The sequence below is a fragment of the Taeniopygia guttata genome, chromosome 1A, assembly GCF_048771995.1.
Source record: "Taeniopygia guttata chromosome 1A, bTaeGut7.mat, whole genome shotgun sequence".
NCBI lineage: Eukaryota > Metazoa > Chordata > Aves > Passeriformes > Estrildidae > Taeniopygia > Taeniopygia guttata.
Window position 1 is genome coordinate 8,756,261 of NC_133025.1, and position 27,576 is coordinate 8,783,836.

Consider the following 27,576-nt stretch of genomic DNA (forward strand, 5'->3'; position numbering starts at 1 on the left):
AATCTTTCAAAGTCCCGTGGAGCTCTCAAACAGACCTGTTGCCCCCCAGGAGCTTCTGGTTGTGCCAGCTCCAGTTCTTGGATGGACCCCCACAACACACCAGCATAAAGCCTTATTTATGGTGTATTTCAGATGTTGATCCTACAGCTTGTGTTCATTAGGCATTTGCATATATTTCTTTCTATGAACTGACCAAGGAAAATCAGTTACTGTAAGGTAATAACTTGTGTCCTTATACAGAGGAAGAATTAAGTTGGCAGTTGTTCATGTGTTCATATTTTACCCATTTATGTATCATGGGAAGTAAATTAAGTCATTCAGTATAGGGGAAAAATTGATATAGATCAAGGAGAAAGCTAATTTTCCAATTTTGGGCTTATTTTTGTGTTATAGGTGTGACTATAGAAATTTGCTTCTGAAGGAAATTTAATATTCAGCAGATTTAATGCAGTCATGCAGAAATGTTTTCTTTAATATACAGAGTCAGAGTCAGAAAAGGGAAAGTAAAAGAGGAATGAAGGAAAACAAATCTTTCCAAAGTTATGGGGTTTAATTTTCTATCAATGTGTGTTCCTCATGAGCCCTCATTTGGCCTTGGCAAAGTCTGAGAATTATTTATGGTTGAGTTTCCAGCTCTTGCTATTTCAAAATGTTGTTGGGTAATTCCATGTTATGATTTACTGCACCCCAAGATGGACAGAGTAAATTTATTCTCCATACAATTCTTTCTAGAAAAACACATTAACTGGATGACTGGTAGAAATGATAGATATGTTTAGTCCTTGTTTTGTTTCAGGACTTCAGTCTGAAGCTCATGAAGTTAAAGAAAAGCCTTTTCTTTGGTGCCAGTCTCATTCTTTTTTTCTTAAATGTGTTTCATGTTATGTCTATTTTCTTTTTGATTATCTATTGTTTCAATAAAAGTTAATTTTAAAATTAAGGATAGGTCTGCTCTGAAAGATCACATATCACAGTTCCTCTATATTCAAGACGTGGTCACTATAGGAACTATTAATTTAGGCCACAACTTAATTTTCTGTAGTTCTCTTGCTTACATATACCAAAAATAGGTCTACTAAATTTCTCCCTGCTGCACACAAGTTAAAATATTATCTTTTTTTCTTCTGTAGTAACTCGGAGAACTAAAGGGAAAAATCTTTAAATAACCTAGGCAATAATATGCTATTTTTTTCTTCTTACTTTTTTTTGGTTTTTTTATTCTTCTGACTGAATGGTAGAATCTCTGTTGTTTTAAATAATCTAATAATCTCTTATTCCCTTAGATAATTCCTTTCGGATTAACATTTTCCAAAGGCTTTAGGTTACTATACATGCATCATAAATATATATATAGCCAGACAAACAAAATCCAGCCAACAAAAAGATGACAAAAAACCCACCAAAACCATTCAACAAATTCACATTTCAGCAATTTCACTTGGGTACCAAGTTTTTACTGAGTGGGAATTTTAAACTTCTGTCATTTAAGGTTTCTCTGGTTCAGCATCTCTCTGTGGTGTCAAAGCAGTTTAATATCCCCACAGAAATTTCCAGCTTCCCACAGTGAGACATGTGTAAACTCCTAGAGTAGCTTACACAGTGTATTTATTTACAGTCATACACACTGCTAAGCAGCTGCCCCTTGGAGATGCCACAATCTTTTGCTTCATTTCAACACTTCATGGCTTTACCTTCACTTTCAGCACACGATTTTGGAGTGTACTTATCTGAGGTGGCTGTGAGTGGAAGTCATTAGAGGATATGTCTATCCTGTGCTGAAAAAAAAGGCAAGCTGACTGATCTGGAGCCTTCATATCTTATGTGCCTGTAACAGGCTTGGCAACCTGTTTGTCTGAAATACTCCACCCAATTAGCAGGTGTTGATCCAATTCGGAAAGGAGGGGTGTAATCTGATTTCTCCAGGAGACAGGTGATTACTCCACCCAGATGGAAGAGATAGATGAGAGAGACTCCTTAGATCTAGGCTGTGGTTGCAATTTAAATTGCTGCTGGGCTTGGTGAGACTGCTTGAGCTGAAACCCAACGTTAGTGTTCATTTCTTTGCTAATAAAGCTGTGCTGATATTGTGGGGCAAGTTTACTCTATAGAACAAAAGAGATTTTTAAAAGTTATGGTCAGAAAAGAACTGGCTTCTGCTTGACCTCAAAGCTTCCCAATATTTTGAGTTATTTCTAAAATACTCTTCTGTTCGTTAAATTAATTTATTCTGTTCAGTAGGAAGTGCAAACTGCTGAAAAACATAACAATTCAAAATAAAGAAAGCTTGCTAGGACTCATGGAAAGGTTTCATGCACAACAGTCATCCTATGCCTGCAAAACCCAAAACCAGCAAAACAGTTTGCTGGACTGCATCCACATAAGACCTTGGTTTTTCTTGTTAACTATGCATTAACCAGATGTAAAAAAAAAAAAAATGACATAGTCATTAAATCAGTTATTTTGTGCTGAAGTCTTTTCTTGGCATCCCTCTAGCTGTTCACAGGTCTGGAAAATTTATTATATACATCTTCTAAATGAAAATTTCAGGGCTTGATACATGTCTTGTAGTTTGAACATACTAAATGCAGAAAAAGTTGTAAAAATTTTGCTTCCAAAGATCACTGGATCAAATGGTTAGTGCTAATGACAAAGGTTTAGAGGTCTGATGTGTCAGGGGTGGCAGCTACAAAGCATGGATTCTAATGACTTCTTTTAATGGCTTCTGGATTAAGATTGTTTTCAGGACAGACCCTAGGGAATATCCCACCCATCTCAGCTACCTCCATGCTTAGCCTTACTGGTAAACCCTGGGCCAAATTATCAAGTACCAGTGGTGACCCAGATTTGCAGGTGGGTAGGTAGAGAGGAGGGGAGACATTTTGTGTTTTGCCCTCACTAACACAAAAGCAGAACCAGAGAAGCTTTCCATCTGCTGTGCAAGTGTGCTGACAGCACAATTGTTTGTTAATATGTCTTGCAGTTTTCTGGAAATATTCCTTCTGGCTTGAAGGAATCAGGATATATCTGCCTATTTTTTTTTCTGGCTTTTTTTAATCATCTGCTTTCTTCTCTTTTCTTGCCTTGATGCTTTCGTGGCTTAAATTCATGCAGACATCCTGCAACTTGAGTGAATTATACACTTTAAATATTCTCAAGAACTCTTGTCATATCAAAAAATCAGATAACAGACATAACTTACTTGGAAAGATAACTGGAAGCACAGTATATATCTGTAGACAGTGTACATCTGAACTACACAACCAAAAATGTCTTATCAGCCCTCATCAGTCTGAAGTTTCTCAGGGCATGTCTTGTCAGCACAGGAAAATTTAGGTATGAAACTAATCAATGGTTCCTGTGCAATGCTGGCAGCGATTGCCATGCCTAAGAGTAGAGTCATTTATGACATCTCCAAAGGAGTCAGATCCCCCAAATCACAATACCATATAAAGTCCTGGAGATCACAGCCCTGCATAAGGGCCACTGAATCGTGGGATCTCTCAGCTTTGAAAAATTAGGTGAAATCTTGGTTTCTATTGGATTTGTGTGTGTGTGTGTGTGTGTGTGTGATGAAATGCATGCTGCTTGTAAGGCTATGAAAAATGAGTGATGTAACTACCAAGAGTAAGTTAATAGAGACCCCTTTCTGTAACACAGACCCCAATACTTCAACAGCTCAACTTGCTTCACTCAGCACTGCAGACTGGCTTTTTCAGAGGGTAGGACTATAAAACATTGATCCTGCTGATTGCAAGGAACAATAATGACAAAAAGGGGATGTAAATGATGGTATTGATCCCAGCTGCGAAGGGTACACAGTCATAAATCACATTTCCAGACGTTTTCATGCCAGCTGTCCTCTCCAACTCTAAAATCATGCACCTGCCTATACAGGTTCAGCTGGAAGGTTATCTCATAAAGTACAGGTGCCAGGCAGGATTTCCCCACCCATTAGGGCCTGTACACAGCTCCCAGTGCTTGGGGACTTTCCTGTTCCTGCCAGCATTAACGCAATAGCTTTGCAGCACTGTTGCTAACCACCTTACTCCAATAAAATAAAATTTTAAAAGACCATTTCATTTTAACAGGACTCAAATAATTTGCTTTGCTCACTGCTTATTCTGGGCCTGTTTAAGCCAACTGTGCACTTGGACCAGTATTTTTCCAAATGTTACTGTAATAAAAAAAGGGACACAGCAATAATTTTCGAATAATGTTACTGCATTTTACAAAATCTTGCACCCAAACAAGGGAAGCTGTGAAAGCACACTTGGTGCAGAGCTCACCCTGAAGAGTTCTCCTCACCCATGCTTACTGACATGTTGAAGTCTTTCTCAGGTCTAGCTGAGAATCCATCATCTGTGTACGTGGCAATCACACTTATATTTATTGCTCTAACACTTCAGAAATATTTTCTTTGAAACAATGCTGCTCCATGCTGAAAAAGATATCTGCCAGTACTGACTGGAGTGATGGCAGTCAGCAGAAGCCCACCAGCAAAAGAGAGAAATTAAAAAGCTCCCTGATAAGTCCAGAACATCTTTCAGCAGTGTGATAAATTTGAATGGCAGCAGTAATATCGGGGATTACTTATTCTCCATGGATATCCCTGACCTCATCACTTGAAAATTCAACTAATGGGACAGAAGAAGGAAGAAAAAGAGTAAACATAATAATTAACCTCATGCATGGGACTTTATATGAAAGCTGTCCATCCATTTTAAGACAAAACATGTATTTATTTTGCTTGTCCAGCTGTTAGATGATAGTTCTAAATCCTCCTGTCCATCCAGTTCAGACAAAATTTTATGATACTTTAATCACTTGGCTATGTGGGAAGACTGATATAAAAGAAGAATGTATTACTGGGTCTGATGCTTATCTGGATTAAATCAGCAGAAAACTGTTGAAGCTAATGATCCTGTAAAGGATCATTTAGCCTTCTACTTATTGCCCTGCATAATCTGGCCATTTGCATTTGCTGCAATATCTGAGAAGCAGTATGGACATCACTATTGGTTTAAAAAAAATGAAACCACTTTCTTAAAATAAGGAGAAAAATCTGGATATTAGTTAGTCACAGAGACTTATCCTTCAACTTAAAAAGATGTCATTAAAAACTCTTTGCTGCATTAGTAATCCAGATCGAAGGACGTAACTTCCAGGCTTCTGGAGAAGAGATAATTACTGGAAACTCATAAAACCCACCTAAATTCTGTTTTAATTTTCATACGCGGAGCAGATGTTTTGACAGATGGATGGACTTTATTTTTGTAACTGTCCGGGAAAAGTCTGCATAACACAGCCTAATCAGTGTTACATATCTTTACTGTTTGTTTTTAAATCTTTCTGCATTTGGCTCTTATTCTTTTGGTTGCAGACATTTTCTTTGTAATTTATTTTTTCAGGCTAATCTCTCTCTGCATAAGCCCTTCTATCAACTTGATGCATAAATATTAGAAAACTCTTAAAAAATAAATCTGTGTGTTTGGTTTGTAAGTCAGATACATTGATCTTCATATAGTGGGTACCTTTCTGGAAAACCTAATTAACACTTTATCTCCTCTTCAAGACAGGCCCTCTGCCCTTGTAGCTGCTACAGAATTTAGAATTAAAATTTTGAGGTAATGTACTTGTCCAGACACACTGGACCTCTTTGACTTTAATTCACATTCTGAATGTAAGTGACAGTCTAATAATTTCTTAACTTGTTTTACAAGTAGGACTTCAGCACAGGAGAATGTGCAGCTGAGGTAGTGCTGTGGCTGCATTACCATAGTATGATGCAAACCCTTTTAACCACTTTCATTTCAAAAGATCATCAACGTGGAACTGAGGATCTGAATCCCAAAACTTCCTCAGTCTGGTCTGGAGGAAGTGTTAAAATGTTTATGTTACCTGAAGTTCAAACCTTTTTCTCACTCAAGAATGCCCAGTAAACTTCTGGGCCATGTTCCCTCAGGTGGCCAAATGTACCTTTAACTCCCAGATGCAAGGCAGAATGGCTTCAGTTGTGTACCCTGGTGCACTTATGCACCAAACTAACTCCAGGAAACTGTGGGAGCTGCTTGGGCTTTGGTGAAGGTTATGGTCCACAGTCCTTCAAACAAAGAAACAAACTGGATTATGCCTGAGGTTTGTGGTGACTGCTTCAGCTACTGCACATCACCATTTCTTTGGCCATCCTTTGTAGGTTATTGGCAATCACAACTATTTGCAGACACATATCCGGCAGATCCAGTCATATACACAAAAAAGTAGCTATCTAAAGAAGTTCTCTGCATCAGAAAATAGAGAGGAAGACCTTGCAGGCTGCACTAGAAGTTCTCAGCTGTGATTTAGGGATTTAGTTTCTTGGATTTTAAGACAGAAGCAATTCTGTACAAGGCCAAAGGCAGAACCTACAGCTCTTGTGGAAACCTTGGAGCATTTATTGAAATATAAATGAAGATTAATCCTCTCCAGGGGTAGGTAGATAAATAAATGGGTATTTTTGAGGACTGCAGTAACTCCCACATGATGTACCTAATTTTCCCTTTGAATATCTACTTCAAACATTTAATGCCATATGCGAGCACTCGTGCTTTCTGCTCTGTGTATGTATATATAAACTCAAGCTTTAGGGCATAAATCAGTGTTTAGCTTCATATAGACAAGAAAGGTTTCCTAATATTAAGCTACTCACTATAATGAAAAAGACTATTAGGAACAAGAATTTATAATGATTCCCTGTGATGATCCCAGTGCTCCTCTTCTTTAACATTTATTTTCATAACCCATCCAAGTAATACTTTCCTGCCTACAGAGAACTTTTCAAACCTTGCATTAACGTTTATTAACATTATTAAGCTAAAAGTATTTGAACTCCCACAACACCCTAATCTTGGGTTTGAAAAAAAAAAAACTTATTTCCACATGGAAAAGATTTTTTTAAAGTCTGATTTTCTTTCTTCATCTTTTGTATTGTTTTACTTGACAAACAATATCCGAAGGATGTTGATGTGTCCAGAATATATTCCCTTTGAACAACATCCCTTTCTTGGGGAAAATAAAAATGTATATAAAAGCACTGGGCAGCTGGACTCATATGCAGGCACTGTGTTGAACTTCCCTGAGAATTTGTTCCTTACAGCTTCTGCCTCTGGGTTACCTCCTCTTCCTCTGGTGGGTGCTTTCTCCTGTCTGCTGTATTTTGTGAGACACTACATGCCTTTTGTTGCCTTTGTCTCCCTGCCAGTGCCTTACACTCTGCAGTCGTGCAGTGAAATGCCTCGTCCTGCTGGCACAGACCTCCACACCAACAATACAGCGCTAGCCTGGGGGTCTGGCAGGGGGAGATGCTGATGCCAAGTGGGGCAAGCTCAGCTGGAGACACCCAAGTCATTCCAGGCCTCCAGCCAAGGGGGCTGGGGAGCTGCTTTGTAGTTGAGTTGATGCAGCCGCCAGTGTCGGGACCAGCAGAGCTGCCTGCCAGGTTTCACAAGCAGTGGTGCCTGAATGCCACTGAAGCAGTTGTCCTGTGAGAGCAGGAATGGGGAGACAGGCACCCAGCCTCACATGGTGGGAGACCCAAATTGCATTCAGTGCACACACACTTTCCCTGATGCCTTCTTTGTCATACCCATGTGCTGAGATTTCGAGTTGCTGCAAATCATTCAAATCTGTTGAAGTTGGTTTATTACAGGTTTGTGGGAAGCTTTTTTGTCCCAGAGTCACATAAACCAGGAAAACCCAATATTCACCAAAGCAAACTCTTGCTAAGCTCAGAATATCAAAGGACCAGACACGACATTTCCACACATAATGGTGTACCTGTGCAGCTGTGCTTGAGCACAGTTAGACAAAGGAAGGAGTCTGAGATGGAAATCAATGTGCCTGTTGCTATTGTTCCAGGGAGAATAGCACCGTCTCCCAGGCAGGGCAGAAACTTCACTTTGAACTTCCTGAGTTGACAAGGGCTTAAATCAGAACTGTAACTTTACTTTGATGTCATTTATTGTAGTTTAATACCCCTCTTTATTTATTTTTTTACTACCATGTAAAATATATAAAGAAACCTAATCTGGTAGAGAGGTGTATGAGAATTTACTGAATAGACCTTAATGGTTCCTTTATGCAGCTATAAAACAGAGGGGAGCTGTAAGAGCAGTCTGAACTGGACTAGGAACGTTAAATGTTATATAAATTGATTCATCATAGTCAAAGGTTTATTGCTGTAGGTATTTGTCTTCCCCATTGTTTAACTAGGTTGTGCATTTCTCAGACATCTAAGGTAGAAAACACCCTGTACAAGGAATTAGGTGAGCTTGAAAAGAAGGATGAATAAGCTAAATCTGCCTTTGGAAATAGATTGTAAATTTGAAGTCACTTGACTGATATTTACTCATTTACACTACTATCAATCCTGAACACTGGATGTTCAAACATGACTATGATAGGGTTAACCCACCTTCTCCCACAGGCTGATCTGGACTAATTCAGTGAAGGTGGTGATAGAACTTTTCTTAATTTCATCCGCAGAAATCAAAGAAGACTCCTGCCCCTAATCTAAGTAGGGATTTTCCATCCCACCTTTACGGCATTAGCTATCTAATACCTTCTTGCTGTATGTTATAGATAAGCTGAGCGGCCTCAGTGGGTTGGAGGATGGTGTTAATAACACCAAGGCTGTGTGTTCAGGCCCCATGTGGGCCATTCACTGAGGAGCTGGACTTGATGATCCTTGTGGGTCCCTTCCAACTCAGAATATTCTGTGATTATGTGATTCTGAGTGCATATACTGTCACAGGTGGTGTGTTGCTGTAAATCAGAATAATTCCTCTGAAATCAGCACAATTTACTCACACTGGCTCTAGGTCCTGCCCATCTACTCACAGCATTTTGTCTGTGACCACCAGCCTCTAACACTTTGTGTCCTTCAGGTAGATAATTTTAAAAGCTTTAGTAAAGAGTAGTAGTAGATCATAAAGACATTTTTAACATCATGATACATTAAACTTGACAAGGCAAAGCACTGTCTTAGAGAAAAAGTGCTGTGCTTATATCAGGCCAGATACAACTCTTCAGTGAGAAATTTCTGATTTATTTATTAATGCACACACATCATTGCTCAGTTTTAAATTATATGGAGTCAAAGTCAGATGCTCCATATGAAACACAGAATGTCAGAATTCAAGAAAGGATCTATTTCAATTTTGTTAATGTTACATGAATTTGAGGTATTTGCCCATTTTACTCTTGTAGACATTGCATTTTTAATACACTTTCCTGGGTTCTCCATATTTCTTTTACTTAAAGCAGCAAAGAACAAGAGCATTAATAAAAATATAGAAACATATTTTTTATTATGTATGTCCAGTATTTGCTTAGTACTCTATATGACAGAAAGCAGTCTGTGGATAAACATAAATATAATAAATGTATGCTCATGCTTATACTTGTGTGTGGGAAGAATAAGAATGAACCAGAAATTGTGTGCTTTCATTAAGAAAGGTCAGAATGGAAAGAATTAAGAGTAACATCAATTTCTATTTCTTTCAATTTCCTGTTGGATTACCTTAACTATCTCTTATGTTTTCTCTTCCATCTCTGTTGAAAAGATATCAGCAATAAGTCAGGACTGCAGTAAGATCCTGGATGCTTTTCTTTGGGTGCTCTTTTTGATACATCGCCATTGTCTGTTATGCAAATATACAATAAAATTGTAAGAGCAATGTCATTCCAGCACAGTCCTTTGTGTGAGGCAGGGAATCAGTGTTTCATCTGTGTAAGTTCACTGCTTTTCCCTGTGGAGGCCTAAGGCATGCCTCAAACTGCACATGCATTTTCCTGGCAGAGCCTTTATTTTGTGTTTGGGGGTATCTGGTTTAATTAGCAAGTGAGTTACAGAGAGGGAGGATGTCAGTCAAGGAGATTTCTGTGGGTGCTGTAGCTCAGGTGGTGTTCCCATGGGCCCTCATCTACTTGGAAAGGTAGAGTTGAGCATTGTATCAAAATTCATCAAATACACAGAGAAAAATTTTCCTCATCTTAAACACAGACTTTACTGGAAATATTTAATTTCATTCTTCTTATTTTCCTTCTGTTTGAAGTCCATTTTTTTCAATTGTTTCAGTAGACCAGCTTGCAGGCATTGACATATTTCTTTTCTGTATTAGACCTGATTGAAATAAAAATATTAAACAAATGGAAAAAGTTGTCATCTTGACTATCCATTTTAATAACATTAGGTATTAATAATGACAGTTTTGTTAACAGGTAACAGGTAATGTTTGTACTAGGGACTGTTAGTGTTAAGCTTTTATTTGCTGAGAACTAAAATAACTCATAATGGATAAATTACTTAGGAAGCAAACATAAAGTCCAAATCTTGAAAAACTTTTATTTTAGGGGCTGTCAATGACTGTATGGGAGTTTAACATATATATTCATATGTGTAAGACTGACCTGTGGATACAGGCAGTGGGGGTGAGGCAGCATTCATATGATAGTTAAAAATGCTGTATCAATGACTTAGTTTTCATCAACTCCCTCCATCTGGCCCATTTTTCTTCTAATTGTTACTTAATTGAATACAAGCAAACAGTTGGTCCATTTTTCTTCATTATTTCATTCTGACACATTTCTATAAATGGGTTTTGTCTTACAAACACAGCAATAGCATAAATTACAAAGATGAAGCATGTCTGAAACAAAAACTAGGGTTTTTTTTTTCTGTAATCTTTTCTTCGGGGTTGGATGCTTTATTAAATAGCAACCAAAGATATTTAAATGAGAAATTAAATCAGGCTATTTATTAAATGCTTAGCAGTAAACAATCTTATGAACAGCATGAAATGATCAGACTTTACAAATCTGTTCATTCAGCCATATATCTCTAACACAGAAGAGCTCCCATTAGTCAGAATCACTGAATTAACTCCATGAATAATTTCTTTTTCTCCTTTTCTTTGCAGAGAGAATGTGCTAATTTTATTAAGGTGCTTAAGGCTTACAACCAAACCCACCTGTACGCTTGTGGAACAGGGGCTTTTCATCCAGTCTGCACCTATATTGAAGTTGGAAGCCATCCTGAGGTAAACTGTCTTAAAACAATATTTTTCTTTTTCCTCTTTTTAATCTTTATTGGTGTTTAGCCATGATCTCGTCCTGCCAAAATGCATTCTCACTAGTTTCTGTGGTTGGGAAGCAGATCTGGTAAGACCTGCTCCTGAATCAGGTGCTGATGTGCTGATTGATAAATCACAGGAGTATATCTAACTTTTCTCCCCTGCACAGCATCTCTTCCTCTAGGGGCTTAAATAAGTATAAGTAAACCCATTCTACCTGGCTTGTGAAGTTAGAAAGCACTAGTTTTTTCTAATTGAGACAAATACTGGGTATAAGAGCCACTGTGTTTATTCAGGGCCCAGCACTGTTTTTAGTTTCCTCCCAGTCAGTACAGTCTGACACCACTTTCTCCTAGCTGAGAATTAAAATAGTGTCACACCTTCATAAATCCCCCTTCTCAGATTTGTCCTAACATACTGGCAGTTTTTCATTTGTCACTTAGGTTTTGTTTCCTTAGTATTTTGAAAAATAAATCACTCATTTTTTGCCCATTTGTTTAATCTCTTGCTGATTTTTGCTTAGTATTGCAGAATTCTTGCAGTAGCTCTTGTACTATTTTGTCAGTGATCATCATAACCAAATAGATGAGCAGAATCTTCCCTGGTGAAAAGCAGAATCACTCAAAGGAAGTCATGGGACTAGGTTGGTTTTGCTGGCTGAAGATTTGACTAGAACGTCTCTGTGCACCCCCTCAATACTTTTTCTCTCCAGAGCAGGCTATCTCTTATTTTTCTGTTAAATGTGTAATATAAATTAGTCTCCTTTACTGTGTTTTCTGTCTGGCTTACATGAGTATTGCTCAATGGACTATTTCAGTTTAGCAGTCAGACTCCTGATGTGCTTTCAGCATTTATGGATATGTTTTACTAGTGAATTCATAATTGTGTTACTTGTAACTTCTGTGATCTTCAAAAAAACAGCTCTTTCAAGTTACCTTATGCTTTTGCAATTCAGGTTTGCAGATTTCCTTGAAAATAAAGACATCATTGTTGAATGAATGATGACTATTTCTTCTCATAGAAAAATTAACAGAGCCTTTGAGTGTTGACTTCATAGTCTGGGAACTATTTTTCCCTGTGAAAATGTCTTTTGATATTTGAAACATAAATCTTTAAAATGCCTTAAGAACAAGGTTTTGAAGGGATAAGGGAGCTGCAGAGCAGAAAGGGTTTTGTTCATATTCTTTAATGCTTTATTACAATGCATTCTTGGCAATTAGTGATTGTCTCTTGACCACACACAGTATGTCATTGCTTACTGCATTAAACAGATTCTCTGCTTCCTGAGATCCATTTGGGAATTGGTAGACATATTAATTAACTCGAGTTCCGTAAGATGTGTGTCAATCAATCCTTGGCTATCTGCCAAGGGAATCTATCTGCAGAGAGATAGCTCGTATGAGGTCATTTACTTCTACATTTGGCTGGTTTATTGCTCTACCATAAAACTAACACACACTCTGTCAAGGATTTATAGAAAGGATGATCAGAGATGAGAGGCCAGATCTAACCTTGGTTTAACATTCTGAGTTTTTAAAGTCTTGAATCAGTGATTTGTTTGGCCCTGGAGTGAAAGAGGAGTCTTGTTTTAGCTTCTTTTTAGCAGTCCCTAACTATAAACAAAATCTAAATTTTTGGAGGTGTTTTTTCGGTTTGGGTTTGTTTTTTTTTTCACGTATGCAGTAAGTTTGTAAGTCTCCTTTATCCTGAATCATTCTCAGGACTCTTGATCTAATCTTTGCAAATGAGGGAAATCAGGAGTGTGTTTATCTGAATTGCCTCAGATACCGTTGGCTTTTGTTCTATTTTTCATACTTAAAATATGAGTGAAATCATCTTTACCTGCCCTTCCAGTGGCACAAGTTTCTGTGTCCTCTGAATAGTTGTGCAGGAGAGTTTACTGCTTTCTCAGGTCAGGTCTGCCCATGTGGAGAGAAAGTGAGGCAGGCAGGATGCAGTGTACCCACCTCTTCTTGGGCTTTGAAAAATCTAACAGTCAGCCGGGGTTCTGTTCCTTGAAAGGGTGAAAATCAGATTAATAAATTAATTTATTAGATCTGCAGGGAAAAATAATCTGTCCTTTGTCTCAGCTAGAGCCTGCTCCTTCCTGTCCCATATTACCTAGCCAGGAATTTCAAATGTTCTTCTTCTGTGGGAGATGAGGAAGAGGAGGGTGCTTGATTGACAGCAGCTATTAGAGACACCATGACTGAGGGGGATACAATCTTAACCCCTGCACCCCTGCACACTGCATCTGTGAGAGCCAGATGGTTTATGTTCTCGTGTCAGACAGCAGCACTGGACGTGTCAAAGGGCCATTGCTTCCGTATCATGTAGAGTTTATACCTCCCTAGCATACTAAAGAAGGTAATAGTATAAGCAGAGACAAGCAGTTGATTATGAGTTAAAAATTGCCATCTAAAATACTTCCTGAAGATTTCTTTTCTGCCACAACACTTGTGGAAAATTGACTGATTTCACCATCTGCCTATTTATTTTTCAAGCACTTTCAAAGGTAAATGTGAACTGATTAGGGGAATAGTCAGGGAATGTTACCTGCGCTCTCATATGACTGCTTGTTTATCTGAGCTCTGAATGTAACCCACCTGCCTGAATCCAAAGAAGAGGAAATCAGTGTGTGCCAAACTGGAGAGGTGGAGAAGTGAAATTTAAAGAAAAGAGTGGTAAGTGATAGAGGAGACTCTGGAAGCAATTGGAGTAGGCTGCAGGAGGCTGGAACATGGTACAATTTTTATGACTGGGAAAAGGAAAAAATTACTTTGCGTGACAGTCATAAAGTAATGGGAATAGGAATTGTTATATCTGTCGAATATGTCTTTGATATGAAGCAGTGTATCACAACCCCATTCCATACCTGAAGAAAATAATTTCTGGTGATGGAACTAGACAGGTTTAATTGAGTCTGTGAAGTACAGTATCAGAAGTAATAACAAAAAGCTAAAAGGATATGAATGGCATGCTGTGCATCTGATTAAAAATGATGTGCACAAATGTATACAACCTAATATGTTGTGAATTACACCGCAGTCTGAGGAGTAAAGCAGACTAATCTTCGCTTAAATCCATTCCAGATGTGTAAGCTGAATAACCACAGTATTTAGAGGGAAGAATAAAGTTAATGTTTCAATAGGCTTTAAGCACGTAAACCATGAGGAAGCAGGAAAGAATATATTTAGTGAGAACATAGTGTGTGGATATGCAGAAAATACCTGAGGGCAGCCAAATGTAAAGCTTGATATCATCCATTTTATGTGCATGAGTTTAGGGGAGATGACCTAACGCAGACACCTACACAAACTTCACGGATCTGGGGTTAGGCAAGATGTGGCATTCTGTCCTTATAATGTGATATAATACAAGAAACCAATTACCAGACACAGGCAAGACAGTGATTAGTAAAGCTGTTTTGCACCCACTGACTTCTAAGGAAACAGGGCTGGATGTGTAGGAGTGTTGTACTTAATGGTTGCAAAATTAAACAACTCAGATCTGTGCTGGAAAGGAACAAATCCAACTGCAGGGAGACACAGAGGTGCATTAAAGCCCCTAGAAAATCACAACAGGATGCAGAATGCACCTGCCTATGCATGCCTGAGCAGGGGGAAGGAGCCCTGCTCCCTTTCCCCGGGGCTCCCTTTGGGGTAGTTTGAGTGAACCAGCAGGGAACAGTCCTGTTTCAGTAAGAACAGGATTTTCCATTTACTTAACCCTTACACACAGGTGGAGGTGTACAGAATGCCCTATGGTACCTTTTTTTTTTTTTTTTTTAATGCTCAGACAGGCATTGCAAGAGCTTTACAAAATTGTTTGCCAGATCCTCAGCAGGAATACATTAGGGTTTCTTCAGCAGAGGTAAATCACTTTACTGTCTGAAGAACTAAACCAGCTTCTTTTATTGTCTCCTAATTCCAAATTTCTTGTCATTGTTCAACAGATTAAAACTCATTTTTAACTGCATGAACTTAAAAGATCTGGGATTACTTTACTTGCAGGTTATTTCTCAATCAATAAAGAAGGTTTAAATTCAGTTTAGATTTATGATGTACATAAAACATTAAGTTATTGCATATGAAGTTATATAATGCTACCACCTGTAACATATTTGCTTTTTCCGGACTCTGTGTGTTTTAAAAATCTTTGGTTAAACTCATAAAATTTTGCTGAAATATACTTTCCACTCTTTTTTATCCCTTCTTTTCTTCATATTAGAAAGAGGTCCAGAGTGCATTTCCTAAGTAATGGAGAGCCTGTTCTGGCACATTTATGCATCTATCAGTTTGTCTCTCTGTATATATTGTATATATAGTGATGGAAGAGCATTTTTTTCCTGAAAGAATGGCTTTGAAGAAACACACTAATTGAAGGATCAATGCTACTACTGGCACTAAACATGTGGTGTTTATCTAATGTAAAAAATCAGGATGAAACATTGATTTCAGTAATAGTAGATGTGGCATAAATTGGCCTGATTTCATCAAAAACAGCAGACCTGTGTCCGTTTATGTCAGTCAATATTCTGAGCTGTGGCTTTAAGTGAAACATTAGAGAAAATGATTTTTTAAGTCAAAAATCACCTGAGGCTAGTTTTCTTTCTATCTAATTAACTATAACTTTATATGGTATTTATGTGCTTATATAGAGAAAGTATGAAGGAAAAGGATACTGTTAAAGGATTATTCTCATTTGAGTTTGAACAGTTACGTGTGGTATACTTGTTCTAAGCATCACTATAATTACAGAGAAATGCCATTAAAAGATGATCAGGTTTACAGACTGTAATAGCCTTCTTTAGTTCACAAGTGCCTCAACCTTTCACACTTCCAGATATCCTGTTACTATAGTACAGAAAAACAAAATTAAAGAGACAGAAGGTACAGTGTAAGTACCTTTTAGAGCACTTCTTTCCATTGCATGAGTAGTTTTACCATGGAGAAAAAGAATACATCTCTTAAATCTTTAAAGATTGATGTACTTCACTTTGTGTTGTAAAAAGCTGAAAAGTGATTTCTGCCATACAGGGAAATACCAGGCACTAGAAAATTTTGCTTCTACTGGTGTTCTTGTCTGTGGAGTATGGCAGGTGAGAGAATAATCAGTGCTAGGCACACATCTGTCCAGGCACCTCACAGGATCAGTGGCCAAAATCACAAAACAAAGGGGCTGGATTCCTCTGAAGGTGATGAGACTGTAAACCATCAGTTCTGCTGCTCCACATGACATCAATTTCTAGTCCCGTAGGCTACCCTGTATAAAAATGCTTCACACAAAATCAGGCTTTTGACACATGTACAATTTACCTCCACTTGTTAAAAAAGAATAAATCTTGTCATAGCTATCACCTTCCTAGCATATTTTAAGTGTATAGTTTTATATACAATTACATGTAGCTATATCTCTCATGTAATTCTTTTTCCAAGCCAAAATTCATTATGGCATTGTTTGGGAAGGGATGTGATATGTTAATTTTTCAATGACCAAATTTAACATTTACAAGAGGAGCAGAGGGAAAGAGCAGAGAACATGACAGTCCTTTCTTGTATGACAATCTAAGTGAATCTGTTGTTCTGGTAAGGTCTGATAAATATTTCAGTAAGGAAATCAGGATGTGTTGCGTGAAGCTCTGCATGTTTTTAAGCACCATCAGGCAGAAGTACACATTTCTTACAGTCTGACTGTTTTGTTCCGAATGGCACCTCTCCTTATATTGCATTCTCATGTGATAAAGTTACAGAAGTAGAAGGTCACCATAAAGAAGTAACCTGATTCCCATTTAAAAGACTTTTTGAAAAACTCCATAAACCCCTTTGTAAACAAATATTAATCAGGTTCATGGTTAAATGCTATTATTTAGGAAGGCCTGTCTTTGAATACACTGCAGATCTCCTTTGACTTTAGCTGTATTTTGAACACTTGCTTTGCTAAAAGAGTAGCTAAACCAGGAAAACTCAGATTTTTCAAAACTTCATCCTGTCATCCCCAAGCAAAATATATTTCCAATAAACATTTATTTCCAGAGCAGATCCTTGAAAGTAGGACTATTAGGCCTTATACAATAATTTAGCTGTCGGAATAGTTTAATTTATGAAGTAAACTTTTCTCTACTGAATAGCACACGTGGCAGCAATGGCTGACATTTTTCCTACCCCTCACTGTTGGGAAAATCTACAGAGCTGCAGTGGATATTTCATCCTCAGCAAAGTGGGACACTAAAACCAAATATTTTGAATTTTTTTTCCCCCAAGTATCTTATTTTATCAAAATAAGAATCTATTTCCTAATAAAAATGATAATGCATACTAAACTTAATGTAAAAAACCACAATGAAATTATGATAAATTAAATATGTAGCCACTGTTTTTTATCCTGGTATATTCAATTGAGGAGAATGTGCCTTTTTGACAGCTGAAGGCTTGGTAGCTAGCTGATCAATCTGACCTTCCATTTTCCTATTTAAAGGTGTATTTGTAAGAATAGGGATATTCGAAATCATAAGTATGCAAAGGATGTGGCTCAGTATCTTAAAATTCACATGTGGTACAAATACCATTTTTGGAAGTGAAGTATTTAGCAAAGGGGTCATGGTTTAATCACTGACAGGAAATATGAACATTGTAGGTTTTCAGCTGTCATTTAATGCATCCAGTCCTGCCCTTGCATATTTCATAATTACACCTAAGCAATTTGGAATATATTTATGTCTAAAGTGACAAAGTCAGTAATTATGTCTGCGGCTCACTATGAAATTTACAGGTTGAACATTTACATGCAGGAAATTAAATCAAGTTTTAAACTAACACAAGTGAGAACAGTGTGGTGGCTATTTTATTTCTTCACCTTTATTCCTCAGACTACATGGCTGAGGGTAAAATTGAAGCACAGTTCTTTAGTAAGTCATACTGAGAAGAGGTATAAGATATGATGAGAAACAGAACAAAGACATGGAATTTACAACTGCAAGGGCCATTTGTTGCACAGCAGAAACCACCAATGAAACTCTAATCACTATTCAAGTCTGATCATTTCAGTTATTCAGAAACTAACTTTTGTTTAGGACTTGATAAATATATCCAAATTGCTGTGGCAGACCTCCCAGTTTACTCTTAAGAAATGAAGCCAAAGCAAACTGAAAAACAAACTCCAGAGCAATATTAATTTAATATTACTTTATACAGGTCTTTTAAAGAAAATGTAAGTGGAAGTCATCCTGCAAGTGATATTCCAATATTCTAGAGTATGGTTTTAATTGAACCAAATAAAAGTCTGAGACGAGGGAGAACTAGTAAGGCTATGGTCTGGAGACAGTGTTGGTGTTTCTGTGGATCTGGTCTGATCTCTGTAGGTATGCAGTGGCACAAAAGGAAGCTTGGAACTGGCAAGATATTTCATCTTGTCCTGCACTGTTGGAAAAAAACAGCTCTAACAAAGTAATTGATAACATAGGCTGTTTTGTTTTTTTTTTTTTAACATTTTCCCAATGCAGAAAGAGTCCAATGTGAGTGATAGTGTCAAATTTGAACCCCCAGCCTCCTAATGAGAGGAATCTCTGCAGTAGAAAGCTTCCAGTGAGTTAACCATTGTTCCCTCTCTGTACATGGCTTTCGTCCTTGGTGGCTGAGCAATGCTGGTTGATTACAGTGGAGAGCTGTATACAGTGTGCCACAGCTGAATGGCTTCCATGAATAAGAAACCAAAGCCAGTCAACATATTCATTAGGTTCAAAGAAGTAAGTCTCAAAACTGTGGGAAAACTTTTGTTTATGTTGCTGGAGGGGAGAAAAAAAGACTGAGATAGAGAGAGAGACCTCCATGGAAGTAAATTTGCGGAGCAGAGCGTGCACATGTGCACACGCAGAACCACTGGGTGGACTTTCACTGATACCACATGTGATGTCTTGTTTTGTGAGTCCATGTCTTAAAACCACGGGTGTCTTTGAATGTGCTCTGATAATGAGTGATTCAAGTTAAAGACCCTCTTAGGATCTGGGTTTAATTTATTCTCTTAAAGTATGGGGTGTTTTTTTCTAGAACTATTTGTCTTCAGTGGAGTTCCCTATGACTTACACTGGGGTAGCTAAAACTGAGGTGCACTTTTCCTTTTCACAGTCACAGGGAAAAAATGCTTTAATTTCTATCACTGTTAGAAGGATTACTCAGAATTTTGTGACTACTTGAAGGAAATTAACTTTATCGATGACTACCTGAGGAGCTGAAAATACACCCACTGTTTGCATTTGGATGTTCATTGTTTCTCCTATCAGTTAAAGGATGTTATGATGAATTATTTATTCCCGTAATATAAATATTCCCACGGACACATGGTTACCTTACTTTACCATGAGATGATACAGTTTTCCTAATTCATTACAGACATAGATTGTACTTTTAAGAGGTATGGCAATCATATTAAGATGTCGATCCAATTTTCTGGGTGGGAATATTATGTTGGCTCATCAACAGAGCCTATAATGTTTCTAGTAACACAGAAGTTTAGCATTTGGGTCTTGTTAGAATAACAATTGAAAACATGAACCCAACTTCACAGTCATGCAACATATGCAAAATTTCATCCACACACCTCCTGAAACAAAAGACAAGTATGGCTAAATCCTTTGATCTCTTGACCAATATGGGGGAGAAAAAAATAAAATAACAAACAACCATCTGTTGGGAAACCAATGTCATAAAAACAGTGGAAAGCCAGCTTTATAGTATAGACTGGCTTAATTGAGGAAATTACTTATAATTAGAATTATTTCTTGGTTTAGAGGCACAGGAGGAAACAAAACTGAAAGGAGTTACCGAGTTCAGGTTTGGCTAGATGAGCATCAAAGCAGCATTATTCATTGTGGGATTCACGTTACCAGGCTCCAGTTGACAGGGGCTGACCTTATGAAGAAGAATCAAAATGTGATTTCTGCCTCTGAAGGAAGTGACTGCATTATGTTTGTAGCTCAGTACCACATCTTGTCAAATAATCCTTAGACAGTCAAGGTCACAATGCAGCAGGTTTTAGCTGTGGGTGATGCTCCACATACAGACCACAGTGCTGTGAAATGCTGAACAGCAAACTAGCCAGTTATATTAAATACTCAGGCATGAGAATCTAACGAACGCCTTACTGGTGAACTAATTTCACTGGTCTTTGCCTACAATTTTATGACAGCTGGCATGCTGTGGAGTGCCTTTCAGGCATTTTTTAAAGTCTGTGTGATATATTTAACTCTCAGAGACATGTGAGTCTGAAAGCACTGCCTTTTCCCATGCTTTCAGACCAACCTAACATTCATAGTTTCTGCATGTTCACATTATATGAGTTTAATGGTACACTGCCGTGGTGACTGGCCTGCAGTTAGACCCAGCAAGGGCCCAGGGAGGCTGAGTATGGCCATGACACAGCCTGCTCAGCAGTGATGGGGAGGTTCATGCCTGATCTCCTCAAAACCTGTTTCTGATGTTGTTTCTGACCACAAGACTCTCACTGATTCAGAGTTCCCAAAAAAGGGGGAATTGCCCTAAAGGAAAAATGAGAACACTCATGGATATAGAAGCTTTCAAAGAGTTTCAGGAAAGAAAAATAATTTTTTACAATGGAAGGTCTCCTTGGTGTGCTTTCAAGTCCCTTAGACATATCTTTCTTTCACCAGCAGCTGCAGTTGGCATGACAAAAGTGGCTTCTCCACAATGATTAAATCTTACCTCTTTTTTGATGAAAAGCAAAGCAACTACAGGTGAAGCTGCTATTTCTGTGAGTAAACAGCAGGACACAGGTATTTCCAGCAGTTGCCTGATGGAACAGTAAATAATTGTTCTTCTTCTTCTGTCTAGACCATCCTTACTTTTATTTACAGACTCATGTTGATATTATAAAAAGCCTTCAGAATACTTTCCAGATGCTTCCTTACCTTTAAAAGATTTTATGACTGAGTCTCTTCTCTACCGTGTTGTACAAGGACTGTCTTAAATTTGTTACCATCTAAATTAGTTTAAATCATAAAATTCCACTACTCCATAGTTCAGTGAGAAAACAGTATGTATTTGACTAGTAGTTATTACTTTATTTCCTAAGGAAAAAAATTACTAAATCATGTAAGAAAGTGAATAAGAATTAATCCCATATATGCCAGACACAGAGAGAAGATGGCTGGAAGAAGAAGGATCTCTGCCAAATAAGAGCACATATACTTTACTCCTGTACACTTTGTAACTTTGCTAAATAACCTTACCAAGTATAAAGAATATGTTTCTTTGCCAGTGTACATACAGCCTTTCATCTTTTTTGCATCGCATGTTTTGCTGGCATATGATTACACAAATAAACTAACAGTCAGTTATGTCAAGATCTCCAAAGTCTTATAAGAGGAAAAATCCTTCATCCTTCTTTAAACAATTCTTTTGTGAGTATAGACACCATGTACAGGGATGTATGCTGGATTGCTGCAATACGACCTCAGAGCAGGAAGAAAATGCAGTTTAAGGAACACGTCATGGCTTAGACACTGTGTTTTGTGCAGGGAAGGAACATGGGGCTATGCACAGAATTATCTGAAAAGAACAGATACAAAAGCAGTGTATAGACATAAATAATTATCTCCCTTTTAAATTAGTCCATATATATTCTGCCATGATGAGTTAATCAATTTACTGCTGAAAAGCTGTGGGAGATTAAGAATAGTTGTGAAACAGGCAGTGTTTTAAATATTTGTGCTTGTCCCATATGCCTACAGCTTGTGTGATGCTGGAAATCATACTAAGTGGTGCACCAGCTCTTTCTGTTCTCAAAATCTAGGAATAACCCCACTGGAAGTCACTTAGAAAAAGAATTGTTTACGGTTCCATTCATGCTGAGTTCCTGCTTACATATCTTGTAACAACTTGTTTTCTGTTTATGGCACTTGGTAAGTCTGGAAATGTGCTGGCTTCTCTTGGAGCTCCTGAGCATGAGCCATATAGAATCTCTGCATCTTCCCTCAAATACTCTTCCTGTGAGGGAAGTGTTCTGTGCCCTTCTGTTCCTTCCTTCACCTCTCCCTCATTCATGTAAGAAAAATAATGCAATGAGTATGACCTGACTCAGATGAAAGATATTCCTCTGACTCGTTAATGCCTCTGTGGATTTGGAGTAAATTAGTTTATTTCCTAACTCACTTCCTTGGAAAAGGGTGAGTAACTTTGCAACATTTCTTGGGAACTCAAGGAAAGACGAGTTAATGCCTGCTATTTCTTTCTCTTCAGCTTCTGTGTTACTTGCTGTAGACAATTCACATATGGTTATTTTTATTTTTTCCCAGAAAAAAGCTTTGTTTTTAAAAATATTTTTTCTGTAGCTGACTGAGTCAAAAATAATGTGAGAAACATTTGGATGAAAAAAACAGTCACCATTGGAAAACTTATATAAAAAGAAGTATTGTGCAGAATAAATAAATATTATCATGATGAATTCACGCCTGTTAGAATTGGTGATGACTTGCTATGTCATCTAATCTATTTTAATTTGTGTATGTTTGCAGTCATCTGCAAGTCTGGACTGTCTTCTCACCTGTAGTGATATAAATCACAACTAGTGATTCTTGCAGTGCAGCATTAATTTACATTTAATTATTTCAGTTTCAAATCTTGCACTGCTAATAGTAATTGTACACATTGTCCATCCCTAAGCAATTTCCTATTTAGAGCTCATATCAGCTAAGTCCAGAAGAACTGTCGTGCAGCTTTTCTCCTGTATGATTTTATATAGTTTAGTTAAGAAATGCTTCCTGATTTATTAAAATCTATGGATTCCTCCAAGTTGCAACATGGTCACATTCAGAGAGATATATTAATAAGTGTTTGCAAGTACATAATCAGATGAGAACACAATACTTACTCTCCATTAATGAAATATGATCCATAATGAATCTTGCATGGGAGTGCTAATAACTACCTTTAGGTTAAAGTGCTCAGATGTCACAGTATAACAATATCTATCTTAGATGTGTATCATTATGGCTAGTAATTAAAGGTTACTTAGCTGTTAAATGGTTACTTTGGAGGAATCCTTCAGCAACATGCCTTCAAGCGTGCCTTCACAATGAAATTAATTAAGTAAATTAAATATCAGCTTTGGAGTAATTATTACATGTGCAGAATATCAGGCATATATTGGTCAGAGGACTTGAAGATGTATCCATTTGCTATTAAGCATAAAACAATCTTGCTCATTCTTACATGTAGAATAATGCTGATGCATGTTAAAAAGAACAGTGACAAGACAGATGAAGAGAAATGGAATGTCAAAATTATCACAGTGATGTTCCATGTGCCGCGTAAGTGCAAAGCTCGAGTAGCAGCATTCTGATGAGAGAAGTATTAAAATTCACTTGGTCTTTTTCACACCTCTGCTGCTACATGGAGTTAAAAACCTGGTACCAAATGACTTGAGTTTTGCCAGCAGCTCAGTCTGACTCATTACAAGGATGCTTTCAGGGATTACCAAGTTGCTGCCTTTCTTCTGCATTTAATATAAACCACACTAGAAAAGTTGAGCAAGCGGCTTGATGTGGATATAAACATTTTTCACCACCTCTTAAAGTAGAAATATGACATGGGCCACATCAGTGACAGATTTTGACTTAAAAAAATAATTTCTTAGCATTATGTAAACTGGCAGTGACAAATACAAATAAAGCAGTACATTCTACTTTTTCTATTCTTTGTTTAAAGAGAAACAATCTACTAGATAAATAGATCCTTCATCTGAGACCTTTTCATATGTAAGCAAGAAGATGTAAAGTTCAGATCTCTGCTGTCCTCCTGAAACATTGGCTTTGCTCCAGGCAATGATATTATTAACATACCTTAAGTTTACTCTTTAAATGTTTTGCCTAATTATGTCTTCTGATGGAACAGAAAAGAAATAAAGAAAGAAATGCGTGTTATGCTGCAGAAAACTTTACTCACAACACAGAAAGTATTAGCTCTGAAAGTATTAACAACAGGAAAAGAAACACAAAGAATTAGTGACAGAAATCTAGGGATTTTTCAGGTTCTGATTTTTTTTTTTTTTTTTTTTTTAATGCCAGTGAGATAATTAACAGTGGTAACACCTTCTTATCGGTGATATGGAAGACTGCTGCACATTTTGGTTGAAGATAACAACAGTGTTAGGAGTTCTTCTCTAGTTCTCAGGCTTCTGCCCAGGGCAAGTCATTTGGCCTTAGTTAGTTTTGCTGTCTGCAATTCAGATTTCTTAAAAGTTGGAGCTTCAATCATTGTCATGTGAAAATTGTCCTGTGTCCCTGGGCCAAAAAGAGTCCCCAAAGAAGGTAACTAGAAGTGGTGGAACTATTTGTCTGCCAGATAATCTTTAGATGCCCCTCTGCACACTTATGGGCCAAGCCTACAGGAAGTTATCATATGCAAGAGTGAAAAAAAAAAGTCTTAATATTCAGATTCTCGTAGAATTGGTGAGTTCTCTGTGCTGTAGCTTCTCAGATAATACAGATTTTTACCTCTGGCACAGTAAAAATATACTGATTGGTTCAGCCTGGTTCCAAACTTGGAAACAGTTTTTGAAGGAGGATTAGAAACCAACGGTCTAAGAGAGGAGGGGAATTAGAAAACAAACAGTGTAAGAGAGGAAGATTATCTTCCAGTGAGTTCTTTTGCCCTGAGGTATGAGGGTTTTTTTTTTTGTTGTTTTGTTTTTTTTTAATTACAAACCAGTAATCAGAAAAACAAATGGCATTGATTACTTTTCCAAAGCAATGATCATTTCATCTATACTTCCAACTTGTTTGAAATATGGAACCAGCATAAAACCTGAAAGCATTTGCCATTTGTATAAATCAACGTTAGACTGTGTAGCCAGTGTTTATTTACAAGCTTGCAAAGGGTTTCGTAAGGGATATTTGTGCACCTACAATACAAACCATGTGTCAAACAGCAGAAAATTGCAGAGCAATAGCACTGGGTTTTTTCCTCTTTACTTGATCCAAGTTTCATTTTTTGTTTGGTTGAGCATCAATGGTCATGAAGGTGATATATCAACAATAGTCATGGTGGCATATTTAATCTAATTATAGCTGGTTGAATTGCTTAACTTCATTGACTCTGAATAACAATTTATTTTATTCTGTTTTAACAAACCGTTCTGTTTATGCATTTCATCATCTTTTGTTAAGAAACAGGGATCTCATTTCATTATTTAAGTGCAGGAGTAATGAAAAAGTAAGTCTTCATTAACTTACTGTTTCTGTACCAAGGGTCTTTTTCTGGAATACTTACCAAATAACAAATCCCTTGAAGTCTGTATAGTCTAGACCATTAATTTTGATTCCTAACTAAAAATCTGTGGAACTTATACTGAATTTAGAATATGGAAAGATTTGGCATCATTTATCATAAAATGGTTTGGGTTGGAAGGGGTGTTAAATATCATCTGGTTCCAACCCCCATGCCATGGCACCTTCCATTAGACCCAGTTGCTCAGATTCCCCTTCAGCCTGGCCTCAAAAGAAAATTACTGCTACTTAACACAGAAAAAGGCAACGTTTTTCCAAAGGATATAATATAATAGTCAATGATTCAAACTCAAGTACAAGATTTAGGTATTCTTTAAAAGACTAGTGAGGATAAACAGAAAATTAATGGGTAAAGTTGACTTTGTTTAACCTCAGTCAGGAAAGGAAATTAAAAAAATGAGAATTTGGACAACGAAGTGGAAGCTTTGATTGTGAAAGAGCTCTCTGCATGACTTTAGCCTTGTCCGTCAGGAAACCTGTGAATGAATTCTTACGAATTCCGTGCAAATCCCTGCACAGATATTCTCATTTCAGTTAAAGTACCATTTCAGATCTGGTCTGAGCTGCTTGAAAGTAGCTGAAAATAAGCTGCTCTTAAACTGAGCTCACTGTGGCACAGAGTGCATGTGTTTACTGGAATCTCATTACATTCAAGCATAGGGATACAAGTCTGCAGATTAGTGCTTGCCCTGAAAAGGCTGTTTAGCCTTTCAAAGGATTTTGCAGGAAAGCAAGCTGGAATACAAGCCCTTTCTGCTTGTCATTTGTAGGTTTGTGGATTTGGCTTTTATTTCTTTGTGCAAATGTGTTTTCATACAGACAGTGAAAAGCCATGACCCTCTGTAAAAAGGATTACCTCGAAGGGAGATAGTAAGACTACAGTGTAAAGGATGGTTAATGCAGAAATGCTAAATCTTTGCTGTACAAAGATTATAGCACAATAAATTTTTTAACTCAAGGTACTTTCCTGACATTATAAAAACAGTCACATATCAGAATCACAAAATAAAGGTCTTCATGACAGGCCGTAAAGAAAATAAAGGAAAATATCTGCTTTTTTTTTTTTTTTTTTTTTGTAGAAAGATGATATAGAATCCCTTAAAAATATGTTTTCTTTTAGCTGACATTTTAGCAAGTAGTTTACATAACATTTAGTGACTTAGATATTATTTTTACAATCAGTGTATTTCATGGGGTATTAAAGATAATAAATAAGGAAATGCTTTAAAACAGATAATAGAAGAACATAAAGAAAGCTGAAGATTTCAGTTGCTTACAAAAAGCCTGGCATCTTACTTATATGGAACAATGACCCACTGCCACATGACCCATTTGAATAGGAGGAATCAAATCCCAGTGCAGAATTATTTCTTTGGTGGAAAAGTTCCCAAAAAGAAGAGGGGTGTTTTTTAAACTTATTCCTAGAATTTTTTTTTTTCTTTTTTGTTTGCCTGAGTAGTAAGTATGGTCAGAAAAAAATCCAAAATTAGCCCTTCTAAAACTTCCCAAAGAGAAAAAAGCAATATACTTTGGGGCCAACAAGGATTTCAATTACTCCAAGATTTTATCTGGGGCAGTAGTTAAATAACTGTGGTGAGTCTCCTAAGCTTCCTTAGCTGATTTTTCTCTTTTGGGACTGCTGCTTCTAAATCACTTGGTCTCCTCCAGGCTCACAAGACTAAAGTAAATTTCCAAAAAAAGGGTGTGATATACTGTAACAGCAGCTGCAACTGCACCCAAAGTCTTCACCTAAAAAGCAGAAATGATGTAGTTGAAGCCAGTTTGCTGAACAGAGGGGAAAAGAAGGTTGGATTTGAAGGTTTGTGCTTAATGTAAGGAGGATTTTAAATGTAGTAGCCATCTGGTAAGATGTGAGATGAGATCTAACAAAAAGTATAAATAGCTACCATTCTCATTGATGAATGAATGAACCAGCGTAGTGACTTTAATTGCAATAGCCAAACTTTCAGATTATTTCATTAAAAAGAGATGGCAATATTTTGTCAAGATATTTCAGTGAACAATTGGAGACAATGAATATGAGTACTGCATATTTGCTTTTAAAGTTGCCTTTAAAGCTGAATCTGATGCAGTGTCATCACTGACTACTTTTTATTTTCTCTAGAGCTAGCATTAGGCTTTATGTGCCAGTGTCAAATTAGAGCATTA

The 27,576-nt window shown here is 37.3% G+C and overlaps 1 protein-coding gene across 1 annotated transcript in view; it reads left to right on the forward strand.

The window, feature by feature from the left end:
* The window catches only part of SEMA3A (semaphorin 3A), a 164,173-nt gene that overhangs the window by 56,071 nt on the left and 80,526 nt on the right, over positions 1-27,576 (forward strand). Inside the window, exon 4 of the mRNA XM_012568879.5 lies at positions 10,956-11,075. Within this exon, the coding sequence (XP_012424333.4) occupies positions 10,956-11,075 (120 nt within the window). The remainder of the gene's footprint in view (positions 1-10,955; positions 11,076-27,576) is intronic.